Source organism: Herpailurus yagouaroundi, unplaced genomic scaffold (assembly GCF_014898765.1).
Source record: "Herpailurus yagouaroundi ecotype Mexico unplaced genomic scaffold, PumYag 182, whole genome shotgun sequence".
NCBI classification, from domain to species: Eukaryota; Metazoa; Chordata; class Mammalia; order Carnivora; family Felidae; genus Herpailurus; species Herpailurus yagouaroundi.
In genome coordinates, this window is record NW_024412413.1 from 14,706,768 (window position 1) to 14,731,202 (window position 24,435).

Consider the following 24,435-nt stretch of genomic DNA (forward strand, 5'->3'; position numbering starts at 1 on the left):
CTGAGCCACCCAGGAGCCCCAAGACATGTTTCTCATGTCTAGATATCTTCTTCCCCTCTCTGCTGGGAATGTAAACCCCAGGCAGATATTCACTACAGCAGGTGGGCCCGATCCAGACAAGCACTTCCAAAACGAAGGATGACTAGATCTCACTTAAAACGACTGCATTTACATGAGCTTTAAACCTGGAAGAGAAGGACAAGTAAACATCCGAAAAGGTAAGCACTAGAGGGCAGTCTAATTTTACGCGAGGAAAGCGATTGTTCCCACGAGTTTCGAGCCTCGGCGCTTGCCGTCGCCGGTCCTGCGGCGGAGCCGGCCGCGCCTGCGCGTTGACTGCGCGAAGGTGGTACTTCAGGCTGCGGGACAGCGCGGCAGTAGCTCTTCAAAGCGGAGCCGGGAGTTTTCGCCACCGTTGCCGCCGCCATGAGTCGCAGCTATAATGATGAGCTGCAGTTCTTGGAAAAGATCAATAAAAACTGCTGGAGAATCAAGAAGGGCTTCGTGCCCAACATGCAGGTGAGGCGGAGAAGCAGGAGCCGGTGGGGTGGCGGGGCCTTCTCGCCTGGGGGCCCGCGGCGCCTCCCTGCCCACCCGGCCCGGCGTCCCCGTCGCTCTCCCTACCCCTAGCTAGCGCCCGGGCCGCCCCTGCCCCCCGGCAGTGTTCCGACCGCCCCCACCCCCACCCTCCGGCCGGCCCCACGTCCCGGCCGGAACGGTCCCTAGGCCACGAGGACCAGCAGAGCGGAGCGTGTCTGGGAAATGTACGTGAACACGAAATCGGCGCTTGCGAAGCGCTTTGACACAGAAGTCTCAAAAACGCCCCGTAAGGTGTTACACTCCCGAGCTTCAGAGACGTTAGTAGTTGTTTTTTTTTTTTTTTTACCCGGTGGCACAGCCGGTCCGGGGTGGAGTTGCTGGGACACGAACTCCGTTCCTGAGTCATGCTGGTCATCTGGGTGACGTTTACAGAACGCTGAAGCAAGTTGTTAGCCTTCACTGTTCTGTGTGGGTTTTTAATGAGACGTTTTTGTGTCTCACAACAGTTGAAGTTCACAGGTCAGGGTAGCCTGTTTTTAATAATCACCTCGCTAAGGATCGGGTGGTGACACGGCTTCCTCTACCCACCCCCACCCCACCCCCCAGCAAGAAGCCCAGCCAGGACTCGATACCCATTTTACTTCGCTTTCCTCTGGCGGAATGATTTATTCCCGATGGAGACTTGGGGACCCATTCCCAGGGAGTTTGAAAGCCCGGGCTCAACTGTATTTCTCGGGCTTCATTGCCATTTGTGTCTATTATCTTCCATTAAAGTGAAGGAAAAGAGGCATTTGTAAGGTTTTGGTGCATATGTTATTAAATAGCTTCTGAAATCACTTAAGGTGCCTTGTAAGTGTATTGAAGGTTTGTGATTTGGTAAAAGTTCCTGACAGCCATTTCACTCTTTTACTCAACATCAAAACTTCCTGAGTGTCCTCCATTGAGCAAAGCACCTAGCTAGACGCGGAGAGGAGAGAGAAAAAGCTCCGGTCCTAAGATTCTTTTTGGCTGTTTTCCATTTAGCCAGTTCCTGTTGATGGAATCTGGTTCCCTGAAAGAAGGAATAGGAACTAACCATGGCATGATCATGGTAACACACTGTCCGTGTCTGGTAGTGATTCCGGCTTGACCTGTGATACACACGCGGCTGTTGATTCTGCCCAGGAGCAAGTCTCATTTTGCTAGGCACTTGTGGTTTAACTGTTTGTACAACAAACACTTCACCACCACTTCTCGCCTAAGAGGGGTGAGTTGAAATCTCCATATACTGCTCCTAAGAAGATACAGATTCTGCTAACCCTGAATTGTATTCCCATTCTCATTGAGATTAGTGACTTCACAGAGATTGCCCCATCCTACTTAATCTCCGTTCCTCCCTTAAGACCCCTGGGCTGCACTGAAAATTCCTCTTCCCTAAAACACCCCCCTCCCACCTTTGTCATCTTTGTGCCTCCTTTGTCTCCTAAGTGTCTCCTAAGCTCAGGTCATGTCCCTGTTCTTTGAACGCTAGTTCAAACAGTGAACACCCGTGAAACCTCTGCGGGCTCGCTAGGCTGCTGAACCACTTCTGCATCAATTTCTCCCATGGGACACACCTGTCATGGCAGTTGCCTCCTGGTACTCTTAATTTTCTAGTCTGGGCTGCATCCTGGACTGGAAATTCCTCAAAAATGGGATCTTTCATATTCTTTGTTTCTCCCCTAGTGGCCCAGTACAGTGCCTGAAGCATGAGTCCTCGGTAAATGTTTGGTGAATTAATAAATGTGGCCCTTATGGGGCACCTGGGTGGCTCAGTTAAGAGTCCGACTCTTTTTTTTTTTTTTTTTTTTTTTACCGTTTATTTATTTTTGAGACAGAGACAGAACATGAACGGGGGAGGGGCAGAGAGAGAGGGAGACACAGAATCTGAAACAGGCTCCAGGCTCTGAGCGGTCAGCACAGAGCCCGATGGGGCTCGAACTCACGGACAGTGAGATCATGACCTGAGCCGAAGTCGGACGCTCAACCGACTGAGCCACCCAGGCACCCCAAGAATCTGACTCTTAATTTCATCACAGGTCATGAGCTCACAGTTCATGAGTTCGAGCCCTACATCGGGCTCTGCACTGACAGCAGAGGATTGTGATCTCTCTGACCCTCTCTGGCTTATGCACATGCACACACACACTCTCTGTCTCTCAAAAATAAATAGCCATTAAGATATATGTGTATAAAAATAAATGTGGCATTGGGGCGCCTGAGTGGCGCAGTCGGTTAGGCGTCCGACTTCAGCCAGGTCACGATCTCGCGGTCCGTGAGTTCCAGCCCCGCGTCGGGCTCTGGGCTGATGGCTCAGAGCCTGGAGCCTGTTTCCGATTCTGCGTCTCCCTCTCTCTCTGCCCCTCGCCCGTTCATGCCCTGTCTCTCTCTGTCCCAAAAATAAATAAACGTTGAAAAAAATAAATGTGGCACTTAGAAAATTGTACTGGAGACATTTCCTTCAACTAGTAGTGTTATTCATGGAGAAATCCTCTTATAAAAGAAAGAGATTTGTCCAGATGATTAAGTGTAAGGTCTTCATCCATTATCCATTAGTGGGCAGTTCCTTCATAATATTTGATCTTTGATAAAAATGTTCTGGCCTTTGGTGTTACATAATTATGTCCCCCATTGCCTTTTTATGTTCTATTATCAAGCTTTTTTATCCTATTAAAACTAACTATATAGATTATAGAACTAAACACACAGATGCATAGCTACATGTTAAATTTTTGCTGTTTACCTAAGTATAGATCTGTAGATCAGCATAGGACACAATAAAGTGTAATGTGCTATTGTCTTAAGCACGAGCAAAGTACACTAAGGTCAGATAACTGCATTTTTATGTTTAGAACCTTTTGGTTGTTTTTTTTTTTTTTTTTATTCATCTATTTATCAAGACCCACTGATTTTTAGAAGCACAAGAGCAGTAGGACTTTTGACCTTAGAGCATAGTTGGAAGACTGTGCTTTATCACACATGCAAAAAATATTTTACCTGTTGAATTTTTTTTTAACATTTATTTTTGAGAGAGAGTGAGCAGGAGAGGGGCAGCGAGAGAGGGAGGATCTGAAACGTGCTCTGTGCTGACAGCAGAGAGCCCGATGCAGGGCTCAAACTCACGTACCCTGTGCCCCTCACGAACTATGAAATCATGACCTGAGAGGAATTCAACCAACTCAGCCAGCCAGGCGCTCCTACCTGTTGAATTCTAAAATATGGCTTTGAGAGTAGGAGAAAAACAAAATAATTTGTGAACATTGCAACATTAAAATATATTTAAAGATAGGAACATCTTGTAATTTTTGGAAGTTTTCTGCTTGCTTAAGGTAATGAGGAAGTGTTTTATAAAGAATAAAGCAAAGTAAGTATTATATACAGTATTTATATTCTATCCATTGCCTAGACACTGGGCATGTGCTCAGACATAGTTTTTCCTTTTCTTTGGTACCAGGTTGAAGGAGTTTTCTATGTGAATGATGCCCTGGAAAAATTAATGTTTGAGGAATTAAGAAATGCCTGTCGAGGTGGTGGTAAGTACATTAGAGTTTTACGTGTGGCCACATAAATAGTGTCTTCTCTGTGGTCTGAAAATAGTAACTCAGTGATAATTTAAAATACAAAAGTATTGTAGCTGATGATCAAGACTTAAATGAGACCAAAACCTGTTACTTATTTGTGATCACATTACATTGTTAGCCACCTGGCTTTCTAGAAACTATTTGGAGCTGGGTGGACCTGGTTGGTTTCGCAGCTAACCTTGGGCAATAAAAGCTACCATTTATTGTGCGCTTACTGTGTGCCAGGCAGTGTACATAGATGATCTCATGTAATTCTTAGAGTCACTTTAAGAGGAAGATGTTATCTCCATTTTACACATGCGTAAGTCAAGGCTCAGTGACATTAAGTAGTTTCAATTTGTCCAGGATTGCAGAGCTTCTTGGTAACAGAGCCAGAACTCAAAGCCAAAAGTATCTGATTCCAAAGTCCATATTCTTAACCAAGTACACTGAGTAGCCTCACTGAACTTCAGCTAATCTCATCTATAAAAGAGAATTTTATTACATTTATCTTGCAGAACTGCAGTCATGTTTACAGATAAATGTATAAAGCTCTAATATAACGCTCTAATGGTGATGATACAAAAATGGAACCTAGTTTTAACCCTTTTATTTTCAGCTCGGCAAACTAAATCCCACTCCTCTCCCCACCAGGACATCCTGACTTGCCTACAGTGACACAGCAACCAAGTGACAGAGCTGGGCCTAGAGCCCACTATCCCCTGCCTCTCAATCCAGTGTTTTCCCAGCTTGTCCACATTGCCCTTCTTTGTCTCTTACAGTAAATCCAGTGTTGATTTTTTTTTTTTTTTGGTAAATAATATAAACTGTTGAAAGAATACATTTTTTTTACATGGGCAACATAAAATTTAATAGTTGCTTTACATTTCCCAGTACAGTGTTTGCAAGTACCCTTCTCGTGGTATGCACAGAACACTGACGCCATGTTTCTAATCCCTGTGATTGACCTCACTGCCTTCCTTCATGTGTGCTGCCTTCCCCCTTCATCTCAAACATCCTTTCATGTTGTGTTGTTCTGGTAGTCCTAACCACTACCCTTCATTTCATGCAAGCTAGAAACATGAATATCCTGAATGCTAAAAATCAACCGTGTCTCCTTTTCTAATATTGAATTTTTGTCTTCAGGTGTTGGTGGCTTCCTGCCAGCCATGAAACAAATTGGCAATGTGGCAGCCCTGCCTGGGATTGTTCATGTGAGTCCATGTTCAGAGTTTTAATCATTTATATTTCTCTTTGTCTAAAAACTTGCTGAGTGGATGACTGGCCACATATAACCGATAGTGGTGTCATTTAGACAGTGACTTTCAAACACGTAGAAAACACCATGGGACTTAAGTAATTGAGTCTGGGTAACATCTCAGTTTCGGTTCCCTTTTGCTAGAATCTGTAAGCATTCAAAAACCTTTGAAGTAGTGTTGTTTTCTTGTTTCTTTGTCACAGTCCATCATTATTCCTGGATCAGTGTACCAACATTGAAAGTTTCACTCTGGCCCCATTCGAGAGGATGACTGGAGAAAGAATGGACGGAAGTTTAAGGGTTAGGACTGTGGAGCAGAAAAAAGGACAATGTAGCTGTTGTAGACATGACTGGAAAAGGAGGGTGGTGGTGGTAACAGGGAGGCCCGGTGGAGCTCCAAGTGGGGCCCCCTCCACAGTGTGACAGTCAGGTTCTACTATCAGAAGAAGATATTAAATCCTTACAACAGACTTTTTTTGAGGTCTTTATACCATTTACTGTGCTGGCACTTGGCTTGTGCGTTTTTTAAGTGTCTAGGTGTCTCCATATGTCCTGACCATGTTTGACCTGCATTCTTCCTGGATCAGGGCCATTTCCAGGCCCCAGATATAGACAGTATACAGTATGCCTACCATCAGATGGGTTATATTTTCCTGTGATTGCTTAAGCACTAAGGATCTGTATAAATCAGATTATTTCCCTTCATTTAGCCTGACATGACCACAATTTGTCCGTGTCTAAAGATTATCTTTAAAATGTAACACTACCTTAGGGGCACCTGGGTGGCTCAGTCGGTTGAGTGTCCAACTCTTGATTTCAGTTCAGGTCATGATCTCACGCTTCATGAGTTCAAGCCCTACATCAGGCTCTGTGCTGATGGTGCACAGCCTGCTTGGGATTCTCTTTCCACCCCCTACCCCGCCCCTCCTGCGCACTCTTTCAAAATAAACTTTAAAAAAAAAAAAAAAACAACGTGATACTACCTTAAAGTTAGTATGTGGCCATCCTATATCATGTTACATTGAGGCTTTTCTGCTTTCTGTTACCTTAGTTAATGGTCAGAGTTTATTAAAAAGAGTTTTTTTGCTATAGCTAGCTTTATGATTAGGAGACTTTACACTTCTTTCCACCAATAGAGAAGATTTCCTGAAAACAAAATCTTGATTTGGGAAGACTTTGGCCTATAACCTATTTGAGAATTAATATGACTTGTCAGACAACCAGAGAGCCAGGTTGAGAAAGCTGGATTTCATTTTCTAATTCTCTTTCAGCGATCTATCGGGCTTCCTGATGTCCACTCAGGTTATGGGTTTGCTATTGGGAACATGGCAGCCTTCGATATGAATGACCCCGAAGCAGTGGTATCCCCAGGTAAGGCCACACTGCACGTCTGCCATCAGGTGTGAAGCATAGCCCTTCTGGAACAGTATGGACATCTCTCAGTCTCATCATGTTCTATCCTTTCTTGTTTTCTCATTTACTGAGGGAAGTAATTGTGAGCACTCAGAAGCTATTAAAACATCAAGTAAAGCATACATTTATTGAAAATTATTTGAGCTCCTCCTCTGTGCCAGGCACTTTTTAGACATTGGCTACAGAACGAACTGAAACACTTCACTGGCAAATTATGTGTCTTCTTTGTGTCCCAGTTAACTCTTGGGAAAATTGGAGCCAGTGTTACTTCCACGTAGCATCACCGTGAGGATTGAATGAGTTAAGCTGTAAGATACTTAGCACAGTACCAAATACGTAGGAAGTGTTTGGGACGTGTTTGCCCTCATCGTCATCATTATGATTGATGTCTAGTTGTATATATCTTTTCTGGTGTGGGGTGCTTTCACTGAAAATATTTCATACCAGATAATGTCTTTGCTTTCAGAGTCTGAAAAAGAAATGAAAGTTTAAATTATATCTGGAGAGTTCTGCCTTTTGTGATGGTGGATAAGCTTGTTTCAGAGCAATCCTCTGCCAAGAATAACAAGAAAGGCTGAATAAAATTTTTAAAACAAAATAAGAGAGAAAAACAGATCTGATTGGAAGCGTAGGAAAGCTTTTGAAACAATAAGAATTTGTGAGGCAAAGACCAGAGAAAAAGTGCAGATACATGAGTGCTGCATTTAGCTCTCTTTTTCTCCTGAGGTAATGGCAGATTTCAGTCAGTAAAGATATAGATTTGAACAATCCAGTTAGCAAACTTGACGCCTTGACCTCTAATATGTACGTGTGGTGTGTGTGCACACATGTCACAGTGCATCCAAGGACTGTGGAATACACATTTTTCCAAGTGCACACAGAATGTTCACAAAATTGGCCACACTGCTGAGCCGTAATCGGGTCTCAAATTTTAAAGCATTGAAATTAACAACAAACAGTTCTCAAACTTTTTGGACTCGACCCCTTTATCCTCTGAAAAATGATTGAGGGCTGTTCTCAAAGGCTTTTATCAGTATTTACCTTACCAGAAATTAAAACTGAGAAATGTTTAAAACAGTAACACACAAGTATGTGTTTCATTATCCATCATCTGTCACGTAGCCTTTGGAAAACTGCACAGAAGAGAAAAGTTTAAAATGTAAATAATATGTTAGCATTATTTTTTTAAGTTTATTTATTTTGAGAGAGACAGCGCGAGTGGGGGAGGAGCAGAGAGAGAGGGAGAGAGGATCCCAAGCAGGCTCCGTACTGTCAGCATGGAGCCTGATGAAAGGCTCAAACTCACGAACCATGAGATCATGACCTGAGCCTAAATCAAGAGTCGGATGCTTAACTGACCAAGCCACCCAGGGGCCCCATAGCATTAATTTTTTTTTAAGTAGGTAGGCTTTATGCCCAGCATGGAGCCCAGTATGGGGCTTGAACTCATGAACGCGAGATCAAGACCTGAGCTGAGATCATGAATTGGATGCTTAACCAACTGAGCCGCCTAGATGCCCCAGCATTATTATAGTTACTCTTACAGACCTTAAAGCTTTCCTGGACCACAGAAGTGGCTTAAGTACTCCTGGTACCGAAGGTATTACCTATTACAGTGGAATTAAGTTAGAAGTCATTAACAACAAAAACTAGGGGGAAATCTCATATATTTACGAAGTAAGCATGTGTGTTTAAATAACCCACAGGTCAGGGGCGCCTGGCTGGCTCAGTTGGTTGAGTGTCTGACTCTTGATTTTGGCTCAGGTCGTGATCCCAGAGTTGTGGGATCAAGCCCGGGTGTCAGGCTCTGAGCTGAGTGTGGAACCTGTTTAAGATTCTCTCCTTTGCCCACCCCTCATGGGCATGCATTGTCTGTCTGTCTCTCTCTCTCTCTCTGTCTCTAAAATATAAATAAATAGGGGACCTTGGGCGGCTCAGTCAGTTAAGCGCCCAACTCTTGGTATTGGCTCAGGTCATGATCTCACAGTTCGTGAGTTCGAGCCCTACGTCGGGCTCCGTGCTGACAGCACAGAGCCTGCCTAGGGTTCTCTCCCTTTCTCTCTGCTCCTCCTCCACTCTCTCTCAAAATAAATAAACTTCTAAAATATATAATAAAATATAAATAACCCATGTGTTCAAAAAAAGATCGTAATGGGAACTACAAAATAATTGTAACCGATGTTAATAAAAAATACTGTCTAAAAACTGGGTTATTATTAATGCCAAATGTAGATAGAAACACATGGTCCTAAATGTACAAATTAGAAGAAAGGCTGAAATATCAGTAATCTAAGCATCCATCTCAAAAAGCTAAAGAACAACAAACCCAGAAAAGATAGAAAGATGGCAATAATTAACAAAATTAATGAAATGATATATAGTAGAAAGGATGAACAAGGCCAAATATTGGCCCTTTGAAAAAGCTAATAGAATTCATAAACCCCCAACAAGAATGATGCACAGAAAAAGAGAAGCACATAATTCCCATTTTAATCTCTAGCCTAGATGACGCTCATTGTTTATTACCACTTTCCTGGCCCACCAAGTACCTGTAGTATGTACATCATTTTAAACATCTTGATGCCATCAGACTTTACCTACTTTGTGGGTTCCTTAAAAAAATAGTTAACCTTGGGGCGCCTGGATGACTCAGTGAATTAAGCATCTGACTTCAGCTCAGGTCATGATCTCGCGTTTGTGAGTTTGAGCCCCGCGTCGGGCTCTGTGCTGACCGCTCAGAGCCTGGATCCTGCTTTGGATTCTGTGTCTCCCTCTCTCTCTGGTCCTCTGTTCGCACTCTGTCTCTCTCAAAAATAAAGACTAAAAAAAAAAATGTTTTAAGTTAACCTTTGAAAGAATAGCTGTCTTTCACACCCTGTATTAATGGTGAGAAACCACAGGTAACATTGTTCAACTACCTGGTTTTGCTGATCTTTGACTAACTTTTCTCTATTTTATAGGCGGTGTCGGATTTGACATCAACTGCGGTGTCCGCTTGCTCAGAACCAATTTAGATGAAAGCGATGTCCAGCCAGTGAAGGAGCAGCTTGCCCAGGCTATGTTTGACCACATTCCTGTTGGGGTGGGATCAAAAGGTGTCATCCCCATGAATGCCAAGTAAGAAGACAACTTTCCAATAAATAGAGTGAGAAAGAAAATAACCACAGTGACCCTCGAATTCATATCTAATGTAGGATGCTGAGGAGATGGGGATTATTCAGTCACTTTTTAGGAAGTGGTAATGCATTGTTCTTTTAAGCATGAGGTCCTGCCCATATATTAGAGACATTAGTCAACAGATGTTCATTAGAACAGCTTTTGACGTACAGAATTTATAATAGAATAATACCAACTGACAGTTATTGAGCACTTCCCACATGGAAGGCGCTGTGCTATAATGTATGTATATCCTGTCGTTTCATCTAGATAGTAAACCTTGTATTATTCCCACTTTACACGAAAGGAAACTGAGGTTTAAAGAGATCATAGTAAGGGTGCCTGGCTGGCTTAGTCAGGGTCATGAGTTTGAGCCCCATGTTGGGTGAGCGTTCTTAAATAAATAATTTTTTTTAGAGTGTATTTATCTTGAGAGAGAAAGGGAGAGAGAGAATCCCAAGCTCTCTATCCTGCTGGCACACACTCTCACTCTCTAAACAAAAAGCAAAACAAGCAAACAAGAAACAACTTAAAATTTTTAAAAAATAATAAAACTATAATATCTCTTGTATGGCACTTACTTTTTTTTTTTTTTTTAATGTTTATTTATTTTTGAGAGAGAGACAGAATGCAGGTGGGTTAGGGGCAGAGAGAGAGGGAGACACAGAAGTAGAAGCAGGCCCCAGGCTCTGAGCTGTCAACACAGAGCCCGACACGGGGCTCAAACTCACAAACTGTGAGATCATGACCTGAGCCAAAGTGGGATGCTCAACCAACTGAGCCACCCAGGCACCCCAACACTTACATTTTATGTTGCAATTATTCATGTAAGTGCTTTCCTCAAAATACTGGAATTGCTGAGAGCATAAACTTTGCATCCAGCACAGTGTCTGGTACGCAGGTGACAGATAGTGAATGGGACTGCTTCCCTCTACCCTGTTGAGATGTGGTCATCGTAGCTTTTGCTCTGCCTTGGCTGTGAAATGACCAGACCTTATTACTCGCTCAGAGACTTGGAGGAGGCCTTGGAGATGGGTGTGGACTGGTCCCTGAGGGAAGGCTACGCCTGGGCTGAAGACAAGGAGCACTGTGAGGAGTACGGAAGGATGTTGCAGGCCGATCCCAATAAGGTCTCCGCAAGGGCTAAGAAAAGAGGCCTTCCTCAGGTAACACTTCGGAAGAGCAACATGCTCATTTTTACCATATATTTTTGGTGAGGGCAAAAGTTGTCTTCTATGTGGCAAATATAATCCCCAGGTTTTGTTTTACAGTATATCAAAAAGAACACAAACTTGTTTATGTTTTGTTGTTACTCTTTTGGAAAGGTATTAGGATCTCGCAGATGTTCATAAAATAAAACAAAGTGTGCTGAATTAGAAATGAATGTGAGAAAAGTGGGATATGATTATAAGGCTTAAAATGTATGCCCAAATTGCGTATGAACATACTTTGACAATCTGCAGATTTGGCTGAATTTTCTGGAGCCTAAAGTGAGAAGACATGCGTTGTCAATTTATGGTGTTCATGAGATCAGAATATACCACATGTTTGAAATCTACAGCTAATTGGGATGGCTTGCCACTAATTCGCTGTGACTGTGGGCAAGTCTCTTTTGCTTCTCTGGGTCTGTTTTCTTATCTGAAAATTGGAATAGTTAAAACTAGACACCCTCTAAAGACCCTTCTAGCACTTCTATTCCATGGTCCCTACATCTGTTAATTCCAGTTATGGAACATATTCTTTCATTGGTGGATAGTGGTAGGTGTCAGTGAACTCACTGATGTTTCAAAAAAACATTTGAATTTGGACCTTGTGTAGGAGTCCGCATTCACCAGAGTTCATCCCAAAATTTGACCTTTCTCTCCACAATGTTTAAAGTGTCCTATAAGCCCTTTAATGGTCTGAGTTTTGGTTTATGAAGCTTTTTATATGTGCATACCTCAAGCAGATAATGATACAGTAAACTTCCAAGAACTACTGTACCATATTTTTTACTGTGTATTGCTTTAAGTGCATGAAGCATTTCTAAGGCTCAGAAATGTCTTTGTTATATAAAACAGTGTGATTATTTTTTGTTACTGGTTGTTTTTACCTATTTGCTTTTTAAATGGATTTTTTTTTTAAAGCAGAATTGAAGCTATTTTTATCATTCTTACTTTTGCAGTTGGGGACCCTGGGAGCAGGAAACCACTATGCAGAAATCCAGGTTGTGGATGAGATTTTCAATGAGTACGCTGCTAAGAAAATGGGCATTGACCATAAGGGACAGGTGTGTGTGATGATCCACAGCGGAAGCAGAGGCTTGGGCCACCAAGTAGCCACAGGTATATTCTGGACCTGAGTTTTGACTTAGTGCTCAAACATGTGTTTATGGAAATAGAGATTTAAGAGAGAAAGCTCTCAAACCATACTGTGTAGGTTTTACTATTTCACGCCATGTTGAAGATTAAATGAAATAGTATATGTAAAGTGTTTATACATTTATGACATATACAAATATGTCTTAACGTACCTATAGTGCAAGATTAAGTATCACGGTGGATTCACTGAGGAAATGGGCAAGGACCTGCCCTCAAATTATTTCAAGAAAGAGATGTCACGTTGATTAAAATGAAAAGATAGTAGTTGATTAAATGCTATAGAAGAGTCGATCTAGAGTCTGTAGGAAAAAGATTTTGGGAGTGGCGTGAACACATACTATTGCAGTTTGGACAATCACGCACAAAGGACATTCATGGCCAAAAGACAACACGGACAAAAGAGGAGGCAGGGGAATAGCAGCAAAGTCTCTGATGATAATGTGTGTGAAAGGATTTATGAATATGTGGAAAGGTATGTAGACACATGGAAATTATAACTAACCTTAAGTTGCATGTTATATAGTTCATCCTTCTATGCACATTTCATCCTATGGGAATTTAATAATTTGGGCCAGACTGACCCATTAGAATCTTTAATCTAGCAAATATATGGAGTATTGACTAGTAATACTGAACTTTCTACTGAGTATTCTGAGCACTTCGTCATGAATTTGGTTTTTCTGCAGTTCTAGCAACCTGTCTCCAACTCTTTTCTGTTAAGTCATTGAAAGATTTTTTTTTTAATTTTTTTTTTCAACGTTTTTATTTATTTTTGGGACAGAGAGAGACAGAGCATGAACGGGGGAGGGGCAGAGAGAGAGGGAGACACAGAATCGGAAACAGGCTCCAGGCTCCCAGCCATCAGCCCAGAGCCTGACGGCGGGGCTCAAACTCACGGACCGCGAGATCGTGACCTGGCTGAAGTCGGACGCTTAACTGACTGCGCCACCCAGGCGCCCTGAAAGATTATTTTTAAAAACCATTATGGTAATAAAGTGCACTTTACTGCTTCTATTCATACATTCTCATGCCAAGAAAGGAAAAACTAAGATCATATTGTTGCTGTTTGAATGCACATCTCATTCCCCTTAAAAAGTTCCTGGAGGGAAGGTGTTGTCTTCGCAGCCCACGTAGCTTCTGTCACACAGCTCTGACAGAAGATGCCTAATAAGTATGTCTTGACCAAGATGAACTTAGAAACACTTCAAAGGGAAAGTCGCATTTTGCTTTTCAAAGAATGGGCTTGAGTATAGCCTGCTTTTCTGCAATCTGAATTACAAAGGGAAAACTGGCTGATTCAGACTTGCTTCTCTCTTGTCCAGATGCACTGGTTGCTATGGAAAAAGCCATGAAGAGAGACAAGATCATAGTCAACGACCGGCAATTGGCTTGTGCTCGGATCGCTTCCCCAGAGGGTCAGGACTACCTGAAGGGAATGGCAGCTGCTGGGAACTATGCCTGGGTCAACCGCTCTTCCATGACCTTCTTAACCCGTCAGGTACAGTTGAAGTTGCTCTTCTGTTACTCACAGTGAAGTGTAAAACAGAGCTTATAGAATTTGGTTTTCAAAACGTAACAAATACTGGGAATGTCCAGGCTCTTGGTGTCTCCTGAAACCAAATCAGCAGGGAATCAGGCATGGGGAATGAGGGAAGAAGAGAGCCAGAATTGTTCCTAGAGTTTGCCTTGAGCAGCAGAGAGGATAGAAGTGCCATCCACGAAGACTAGAAGGCTGAGGAAGAAGTTCTGAGGGTGGGATCAAGAGTAGCCCAGCAGCTTTTCAACCAGCATTGGAATTTACAGAGTGGAATTTGCGATGTGGTGTAAAACATGGTTTTTGTCTTTTATGTGAAGATTAATAATACTGCTGTATTTGAGCTCTTAAACCCCTCACTCCCTTCAGAAACAGATGAGCTGAAATCAGGTGAGTTCTAAAAAGCTGGTTCTGGCTGCTTTTAACTCAAGCTTTTCCCCTTAGGCTTTTGCCAAGGTCTTCAACACAACTCCTGATGACTTGGACCTACATGTGATCTATGATGTTTCTCACAACATTGCCAAAGTCGAACAGCACGTGGTGGATGGAAAGGAACGGACACTGTTGGTGCACAGGAAGGGATCCACCCGAGCTTTTCCTCCTCACCATCCCCTTATTGCTGTTGATTACCAAGTATGTACTAAGCCATTTGTGGTTTCAAGCCATGCGGGCATGATTTAGGTAGCTCTAAACATGAGTGAATTTAAACAGAAAGGCTGGGGTGCCTGGGTGCTCAGTCAGTTGGGCATCCAACTTCGGCTCAGGTCATAATCTCACAGTTTGTGAGATCGAGTCCTACATCAGGCTCTGTGCTGACAGTGTGGAGCCTGCTTGGGATTCTCTCTCTCTCTCTCTCTCTCTCTCTCTCTCTCTCTCTCTCCCTCTCTCCCTCTCCCCCTCCCTTCCTCCCTCCCTCCCCTCTCTCTCTCTAAATAAATAAATAAACTTAAAAAAAATAATGAGAAAGGCAGCAGTTGTGAAAAGAAAATCTGTCATCCATGAGAACAGTGATTTCCAGTCTTCTCTGAAGCAGTGACTCCGCCTATCATCTGCTTGCAGTGGACTGTCTAAAACGTCCTGCATGGACATTATTTTACTCCATAAAGGTGATCTTTTCAAGGCCTTTGAATGATTGGAAAGCAAGATTAAAATTAAAAGAAAAAAACCTTTTTTTTTTCTTCTTCTCTTGCTGTCTGGCTGTGATAGAGGTAGAAGGGCCCTTAGTCTGCTCCCATTGTACAGATGAGAAAACCAGAGCTTGAAAAGGGCAAGTGCATTCCCTGGGATGGTTCTTCCTAATAACACTTCCCCAAATGTTTGGATTTGGCTTTGCTCTTACATTGTGTGTCTTCTGCTGCCTTCCTGGCCCTCACATTTTCACTCCCTTCCACTTCTCTTGATTATCAAAGAGTTAAAATAATTTCATAATACAGTTGTGAAAACAATGTATTTAGAGGCCCAGGTTTTTCCCACAGTCCTACAATGTGAGAGGAAGTGTAAATCTCAGGCATAAAAAGCTCATGCTTTTCTAAATTATATTTGATTTGTGTATCCTCAGCTCACCGGACAACCAGTGCTCATTGGTGGCACCATGGGCACCTGTAGTTACGTTCTTACTGGCACTGAACAGGGCATGACTGAGACCTTCGGAACAACTTGTCATGGAGCGGTAAGGAAAACAGAAACTTAGGTAGAAATGCTCTCTTCCATTTAATCGTCTTTTTGCATTTCGATAGGTAAATGTATTTGAGCATTAACAAAGTTGAAGTTTGGGTCTGTCTTGTTTTCTACCTGAATTTATTCCCATAGTGTACACTGTCTAATGAACTGACTAAAGTCACCTAGTGTCTCTACTTTAGTGAAGTCATTGTAGCGCCAGGGACTGTTCCTCATCTCTGCAGGGCTATAAAATCCAGACTGAGAAATTGTCAGACCAGCACAACGGATATAACTTTAACTGATGCAAGTTTACATCAAAGCTTATCTCAGTGATTCACTGGACCTAGTCATTTGCATAATTTGCTCCTTACTAGGTAGGTCCACTCAAGATTTGGGGGATTTGCAAATCACAGCCCAGGCATAGACTGCATACACACCTATTTACCATATCGCCTCTTTCATTCTAAGTCAGGTGTCGGTAAACTTTGTAAAGCATCAGGTGGTAAGTATTTTAGACTTTTGGGCCATGGGGTCTCTGTAGTAACTATTCCCTTGTGTCATTGTAATGAAAAAGCAGCCGTAGACAATACATAAACAAATGGGAATTGCTGTGTTCCAATAAAACTTTATTTACAAAAACGGGTGGTAGACCAGATTTGGCCCACAAACCAGTTTGCCAGCCCCTGTTCTAAGCCATGAGAATGCTTAGCTCGTGATGGAGTAGAAAATGGAAACTAAAGTATCTTTTGTAGGACAGACCTTCACAAATAATATTTAAATCCTTTTTCTCTGATCCTTTCTCATGTCCAGCTGCCTCCCAATTCCTAATTTTAACCCAGTGATCAAAACCAGCACATCTCACACCATACATTAGCAACACCTGGAAGCACTTTTTTAATTGTCACAATGAGGGAGAGTAGCTTTGCTGCTGGCATTCTAGTACAGGCCAAGGATGCTGCTGAACATTCTACACAAAGAAGTATCTGGTCCAAAATGTCAGTAGTGTTGGGGCGCCTTGGTGGCTCCGTCGGTTAACCATTCACCTTCAGCTCAGGTCATGATCTCATGGTTCGAGCCCTGCTTTGGGCTCTGTGCTGACAGCTTAGAGCCTAGATGGAGCCTGCTTCAGATTCTGTGCCTCCCTCTCTCTCTGCCCCTCCCCCTGCTCATGTTCAGTCTCTTTCTCAAAAATAAATAAACATTTAATAAAATGTCAGTAGTGCTGATGTTGAGAAACTGTTTTAAATCACAAAGCATAAAGTTTTTGTGATAATAGACATACTGTTTATATTAAAATCAATGTATTTATATTGAATTGATAATAGTAGTTAGAAACACAAAACTGAATCTTCAAATACTGAATGTTTTGTATAGGTGGAAATTTGTTTTCCAGAAGGATATGATGAGACTTGTAACAAAAGACACCTAATAAGGTTGAGAATACAGAAAAAGATTGTTTTTTTACTCTTTTTTTTTTTTTTTTTTTTTTTTAATTTAAAAAGAAGTCAAGGAAAAGGCATATAATCCCAAGGGCTTAAATAATTGCTGGAATTGAACATAAATTGTAGCTCAGAATTTATAAAGTGAGGTTCATTCTGTCCCCAATCCAGGGCCGTGCATTATCCCGAGCAAAATCTCGACGTAATTTAGATTTCCAGGATGTCTTGGACAAACTGGCAGATATGGGAATCGCAATCCGCGTTGCCTCACCCAAACTGGTTATGGAAGAGGTAAGTGAATTTTGATAAATATTCAGCATAAAACTGTCTCTGATTTATGCCACTACACAGAACAATTTTTAGTATTGCTGTATTACGTTTGTTTTTAAATAACCTCAGTTAAAGTGTATCTTTGTCTTTTGTGTGGAGATTAATTATAAGCCAAATACATAAGAATGATTCTTACCTTTCTACATATTAAACTTTAAAAATTGTTTGAGCTCATTTTAACTTTTCTTTTGCACAGCTGTATACTTAAATTTGAAAGCTGGGCACCTGTGTGGCTCAGTCGGTTAAGCATCCAACTCTTGACTTTGGCTCAGGTCATGATCTCACAGTCATGAGATCAAGCCCCACATTGGGCTCCGCGCTGGGCGTGGCTCCTGTTTAAAATGTTCTCTCTCTCTCTCAAGGGGCGCCTGGGTGGCGCAGTTGGTTAAGCGTCCGACTTCAGCCAGGTCACGATCTCGCGGTCCGTGAGTTCGAGCCCCGCGTCGGGCTCTGGGCTGATGGCTCGGAGCCTGGAGCCTGTTTCCGATTCTGTGTTTCCCTCTCTCTCTGCCCCTCGCCCGTTCATGCTCTGTCTCTCTCTGTCCCAAAAATAAATAAACGTTGAAAAAAAAAATTAAAAAAAAAAAAAAAAATGTTCTCTCTCTCTCCCCCTCTCCCTCTCCCTCTCTCCCCCCCGTCTCTCTCCCTCCCTCCCTCCCCCCTTCCCATGTTTGTGCACACTCTCTAAATACATACAATACATAAATAAAATAAATTTGAAAGCACATTTGAAAAGGGAAGGGTAAGATGTTTAGGGAAATAGTTTTGATTCAAAAGGGAGCCAAGATTTTGTTTAAGTTATATGTATGTTATGTACAGATATGCACATATTGGAAATAGAAACAACATAACTTTTTTTTAAACATTTACATTTTTTAACTTTATTTATTTTTTATATTTTTAATGTTCTTATTTATTTTTGAGACAGAGAGAGACAAAGCATGAGCAGGGGAGGGGCAGAGAGAGAGGGAGACACAGAATCCGAAGCAGGCTCCGGGCCCTGAGCTGTCAGCACAGAGCCCAACGCGGGGCTTGAACTCACAGACTGTGAGATCATGATCTGAGCCAAGGCCGGACGCTCAACCAACTTTTTTTATTTATTATTGAGAGACAGAGCATGAACATGGGAGGGGCAGAGAAAGGGGGAGACACAGAATCTGAAGCAGGCTCCAGGCTCTGAGCTGTCAGTACAGAGCCCAACATGGGGCTCGAACTCACAAACTGTGAGATCATGACCTGAGCTGAAGTCAGATGCTCAACTGACTGAGCCACCCAGGCACCCCATAACTTTTTTTTTGAAGTTTAAAAGAAAGGTAGTCATCCAGAAACTCAGTGCCCTAACACAACTGTTAACCTTTTTTTAGGATGCTGACTGCCATTTTTTTCCCTAAATGCTTTTTTAAAAACTAATTATAATCATAGTTTACAAACATTTTGTAGTCCTTTTTTAAATTTAGCACATTACTGTAGTATTGCTTGTAAAGATAAAACAATTATTAATGATTGCCAAATCATTAATTAAATTATTTTAATGATCAAATTAATAATTTAATCATTAAAATAATTTAATTAATGGTTGCCAAATAGTCTCCCAGTTAAGTACCATGAGTTTCTGCCCATATTTGACATTTAACTGACTTCCAGATTTTGCTATTATAAATTAAGTTGTAATGTGTGTTTTTATGCATGAAGTTTTTTTCCAGCTGTTTTAATAATTAGAATGAAGTCCTAAAAGTAGGCTGAGTCACAGAGTATTACAAAGCCTTATTTTTTAACAACTATTAATTTTTTCTGATTTTAAGAAGAACACCTGTTTAATTAAGAGATTTTGGAAAATGCAAAGAAGAAAACAAGCCATGTAAAATTCCACCAGCCAGAGATAACCTCTATTAACAGTTGGTATATTCCTTAGTTGCATGTTTTGCATATGATTTTTTCATTGACTCGGGAAACACTTAATTAAACATCTGTTATAGTTAGGTGCTTCTCTAGGTGCTGCAGAGAACAAAACCAACAAATCCCTTTCTTGTGAAACTCAGCACACAGTAAAAGATGTAGTGTGTTGGATGACAGTAAGTGCTATAAAGTACAAATGGGATGGGGATAGGGAAAAATCAGAAGTGGGTGCAGTTTTAAGTAGGGTGTAGAGGGTGATACTTGAGTGAAGACCTGAAGGCATTGAGGGGGTGGGCCGTGTGGGTGTATGTGGGGATCTAGGGGCAAGCTTTCCAGGCACAGAGAACAGCCATGTGCAGAAACCCTAAGGTGAGGTTATGCTTGGGTGTTTGAGACATAGCAAGGAGGCCACCGCGAGGGAGATGAGGTCAGAGAGGCAGGGGCACCAGATCATGTGGGTCCTTGCCTTTTCCTTTACAGAGGGACTTTTGCTCTTCTTACTCTGAGTGAGATGATGGGAAGACATGGGAGAATTTTGAGCAGAAGAGTAACAGGATCTGGCACCCGGATGAGAATATTCTAGAAGAGAAATTGATAATGCAGGAAAGCAGGGGGAATTACTGGAGCAGTGTCCTTGGGTAGAGGAGAGGAGATGGAATCGGATGTGCAGGTGGTTGGGCTTGGTTTGGTTAAGAGCTCAGATAATGAATTATTAATGGAAGGACAGAAGGTAGGAAGCAGGTAGTCAGGGAGGATATGGTGAGAGTTTGTGGAGATTCTATTCTGGCTGCTTCTCTTGTTTTCAGTGTATAGAAAGTAGTACCAGCAACTAGGAGTAAGACTGCAGGAGAAGGTAGGAGATGACCATTTAAGAGAAATAGTAATCAACCTGGGGAAGTTTGGGGTGGTTGCCAGGACAGCAGCAGGCGCCTACTTGAGCTAAATTCAGTGATGGGGCGTTTTTCAACTACATTCAGCCGTGCAGGTGCAGGCATGAAATAGATGTTGAACTAACTTTAACCAGGTTTGCAAGTACGGCGCAGTGGGAGAGAAGCAAGGTTGTTACAGGTGTTGCAAAAGGATTATAGGTCTTGTTGGAGATGAAGCACAGGAGGGGAGTGAGCTGGAAACCTAGCTGTCGTCACCAGCATGACATGCTTGAAATTGAGATTATGGAGGAGTTGTGATCACTGGTAATGATAAGTTCTGGGGTATGGCCCTGGGTGGGAGTGAATGGCCAAGGTAAGCACTGAGGGAGCAAAACTCGGAGCGCCTGGGTTGCTCAGTTGGTTAAGCATCTGACTCTTGATTTTGGCTCAGGTCATGATCTCACGGTTCCTGAGATTGAGTCCCCACGTTGGGCTCCATGCTAACAGTGCAGGATTGTCTCTCCCCCTCTCTCTCTGCCTCTTCCCTGCTTGTGCATGCTCGCTCGCTCCTCTCTCTCTCTCTCTCTCTCTAAAAATAAACTTGAAGGAGCAAAACTCAGGGAACTAAGAGGCCAAGATACTGAAAGGATCCTCTTCCTAGATACTGAAATCCTTTGGAATTATTAGCAGGAGAGAGGGACACTGAGCCAGGATCAAGAAATCTTCAGGTAATGCTAGGGAGTGATTCAGAGTCTAGCTGGGAACTACATCAAGAAAGGGTAGAAAAATGTTATGACTGTGAGACTCAAAGCTGAGAGTACTTAGGGAGGAAGGAGCACGAATGGCCTGGAAAGAATCAAGAACAACAAGTCTGAGCCTAATGATAGGACCCCATTTAGGAGGGAAAACAGCTACTACTTCAGAAAGTTGGAGGTGGAAGTAATATCCCTAGGGGAGATCTGTGTTTCAGCAAGAATGGGAAGGTAAAGGGAATGTTCAGAGAAGAGGGGAAGAGGGAAAGGATTCTGCACATGACTCCCTGGAGGGAGTTCCAGAGGCTGTGGTGGGGAAGTTAGAAGTTGGCAGGGAATGGGACATGAGCTAGAAAGGGCTATGTGCAGAGCCCTGTGGGAGTCAGCAGGAGGCCTGAGCGTCTGTGCTAACATGACCAGGAAGAAAGGGTATGTGTAAGGAAACTGGTTCTCATGGTGGCAGGACAGTGACCAGGTGGGAGGGGTGGGTGGTGGTTTTGCTGGAAAGTCAGAGATAACAGTGTGTGTGTACATGTGTACCCATGAATGTGTGCACATACACTGACAGTAATATACATGCATTGAACAGAACTTTCCCTTATTGTGAAGGTAGTATATGTGCGTTCCAGAAATTTTGACAACTGCAGAAATATATAAAGAAAGAAAATCAAAATGGCCAGTAACTACCATCCATAGATAATTACCACTAACAGGATTGTTTGGTGTGTGTCTTCTCTGTCGGGTATTGGTGTATATGTTTTATTCAACTACTGCTTTTCCTAGTAATACAAGTGATACATGTTCTATGGGGAAATTATGAGAACTACAGAAAAAATATAAAACAGGATGGAAGTGTTTATCTTACCATCACCCTTACCAACACTGAGCTCGTTCATCATTTTAATCCTTATTTGACAGACAAAAGAATACTCAGTATTACTTTAATGTGCATTTCTTTAATCCCACATGAAGTTTAATGCTTTCAATGATTCCATTTTAATAGACTTTGATGATGTCTAACTCCTCCCTTGCAGGCTCCTGAGTCCTACAAGAATGTGACCGACGTGGTGAACACCTGCCATGATGCTGGGATCAGCAAGAAGGCCATTAAACTGAGACCAATTGCCGTGATCAAAGGATAGAGCACTGACCGAAGCTGCCGAACGCCACTGCCTCTCACGGAATGGAGGTGGACTGAAATGCTCCTCAGACGCCAGACTCAAGACCTGACGGGTTCCAAATTGTGCAGCTATAACTGCCTGTTGCAAAGTAGCTGGCGGGCGGCTGCTGCTTTCAGGAGCCAGTGTTGTAACATTACCTTCTGGGAGGAGTCCCACTGCCCTCCTTTGGAAAGGGTGGATATACTTCCTCCCTGATTGTCCCCCAGGTTTTAGGAAAATCTGTTGAGGGGTGCAGATAGGCCAAGATACTGCCTGACTCAGTCCTGTAAGTCTTTATTCATCAGAATGAACCTGTTTACACCAAGTTCTGTTTACATTCTGAGAAGTGTTGTGAAGAGCATCCTATTAACTAAGAGTTTTGAAATGTTTTCCTTGCCCTCCTCCTGTTGTCAGTTTGTCCATTTATCCACACATCTGCCCCCTTCCCCTGAACCCAGCAAAACCCTGAACACCGCTCTCACTTGGAAAGTACCCACGGAGTCCTACCTGGATATTAGATAAATGGATAATGGGACACATTGAGCAGGGAGTGTGTATGGAGGTGTAGGAATAGGAGCCCAAAAGAGGTCATAGTTTTTCATAGACTTGCTACTTTTCTCATTCTAAATATGAGGCAGAGTTTTGACTTCCCTGCACAGTGGCACCTGCTGGTATCTTATCTGTCATTAATTAGGCCTGTCTAGTAAACTGTTGTTGGGTGATGCCTTGCACAGCAGCAGCAGAGAACCCTCACATAATACCGAATGTCTTACGTTTGTGATTGAATTATTATAAAAACATGACATGACCACAGCTGTGATGTCAGTGGGTGCCGTGTGACAGGTTGACTGGTCTTGTGCCACCCAATCAGATTTTGTGTTCTGTACTGTGACACCTGAGGTGTTAAAGTTACAGGTTACTAAGGCCTTTCTTTGTTGAGTCCAAACAGCCAGTAAAATAGAAAAATCTAATAAAGTTACAATATGTTGTTTATATTTTGTGCTTAGTAGTTTATAGCCTAGGACAAGTAGTATTTTTGCTTGATTCACTTGGGTTAGCGTTGCTGTTCCCTCATTTTTCTCACAGGTTACTTTCAGCAACTCACTCCAAAATATCGTATCCTAAAACTTATCCTTCAACTTGTAATAAAAAACCCTCACTAGAGTATCTTGTACATGCTGCCATTTGGAAAGCTGGAGAAGGTAGACATCCTCTGAAAAATGGATGTTCTGAAATAGCACGGCATGTCTTTACTCTGAGCACTCAGTAATCTAAATAATTTGATGGTAGAGTTTGAAAATAAAGCAGTTAGGAATCGTAATGCAGTAATTCTAGGTTACTAACGCCTTCAGTCTGGCCTAGCCACTGTTGTGCACAGATGACAAGGATGCAGGTTACTGGTGAGCACTGGAGGGCACTTCAACATGAGGAACAGGCTTCCGGCAGGCGCTAGACTCTAGAGGTGAGACAGTGTTGGAGTGTAGACTCCCTCCCTCCCTCTAACCAGGCCTTGCTTGGTGACATGTCATTTGAAACTAATTCAAAGCAAGATCACCTCCCAAAACTGATGTCATTGCAAGAACTGCTGTGCATCATCTTAAATACGTATGTTGAGTTTTATTAGATGCTTTGAAAGTTACTCTTCAGAGAAGAGGAGGAACAGGTAGGAGAACTACAGAGAATCCTTTATGCGATGGCATTTCTGCTGTATAAGCTTTTCTTGTCTGCCGCATTTGCAGTGAGCTTAGCTCTGTTAATGACCATAGGGGGTAACGGTTAATATTTTGAGTTCAGAAAGAAAGACACAGATACTGTTTTCCTTGTTCTAAAGATGTTTTTCCCATTTGAGGCAGAAAGCCACTTAGAAATAAATGTTCAAATGAAGCGGACATTACCAGCTGTTTCGCCCTGAGTAAAAATACCCTAGGCCTGTCCCGTGCTCACGCACAGCCAGAACACCCTTTGATAAGGCACCGTGTGGCTCCTTCAGGCATGGAGAGGAGTCATTAGCACTGCACATCTTGGTCCCTCACTGAGGACCTCTGAAAGTCAGTCTGTTTATAACTAATATTCTCAAAACCTCACATTGGTTGTGATGTATATTGGTACATCCCTGTCGTCAGTATATGGTTGGGAAAACCATGGATGTTAGCAAAATAGGAACAATCGTAATTTTCTAATGTTACAACTTTCCTGGGGCAGCAAAGAGACGAAGGTTTAAATACTGAATTCATCTTGCAAATCCCACTTTGATCTCCAAATTATACTTCATATAACCTTCAAAAACCACCGAAGCACAGTGGTTTTTTTTTTCTTTTAGCTTTTCCTGTTTTTCCTGCTTGAGACTGCGTATTTTTTCCCCATGTTCATGATAAAGTTTTCCTCTCTCCTATTTCTGAAAGCTCCTCGCAGACCTCACCTGTGTTGCTGAGACACATGCCGCTCCCTGTGCCTATAATTCCAGCACACAACTCATATCTGTACTTACGTC

At 42.4% G+C, this 24,435-nt stretch overlaps 1 protein-coding gene across 1 annotated transcript; it reads left to right on the forward strand.

Annotated features, from left to right (window-relative positions):
• Positions 1-338: 338 nt before the first annotated feature.
• Positions 339-23,833, forward strand: RTCB (RNA 2',3'-cyclic phosphate and 5'-OH ligase). Its single transcript, XM_040490980.1, has 12 exons — positions 339-519; positions 4,013-4,091; positions 5,265-5,332; positions 6,648-6,747; positions 9,750-9,906; positions 10,955-11,111; positions 12,110-12,269; positions 13,628-13,803; positions 14,284-14,472; positions 15,398-15,508; positions 17,109-17,228; positions 21,819-23,833. The coding sequence occupies exons 1-12, from the start codon at positions 427-429 to the stop codon at positions 21,924-21,926; spliced, it is 1,518 nt and encodes a 505-aa protein (XP_040346914.1). The 5' UTR covers positions 339-426; the 3' UTR covers positions 21,927-23,833.
• The last annotated feature ends 602 nt before the right edge of the window (positions 23,834-24,435 follow it).

Coding starts and splice junctions, on each gene's coding strand:
- RTCB (XM_040490980.1), top strand. CDS start 427: ATGAGTCGCAGCTATAATGATGAGCTGCAGTTCTTGGAAAAGATCAAT. Junction 6,748..9,749: donor CGAAGCAGTGGTATCCCCAG/GTAAGGCCACAC, acceptor TCTATTTTATAG/GCGGTGTCGGATTTGACATC. Junction 9,907..10,954: donor GTCATCCCCATGAATGCCAA/GTAAGAAGACAA, acceptor TTACTCGCTCAG/AGACTTGGAGGAGGCCTTGG.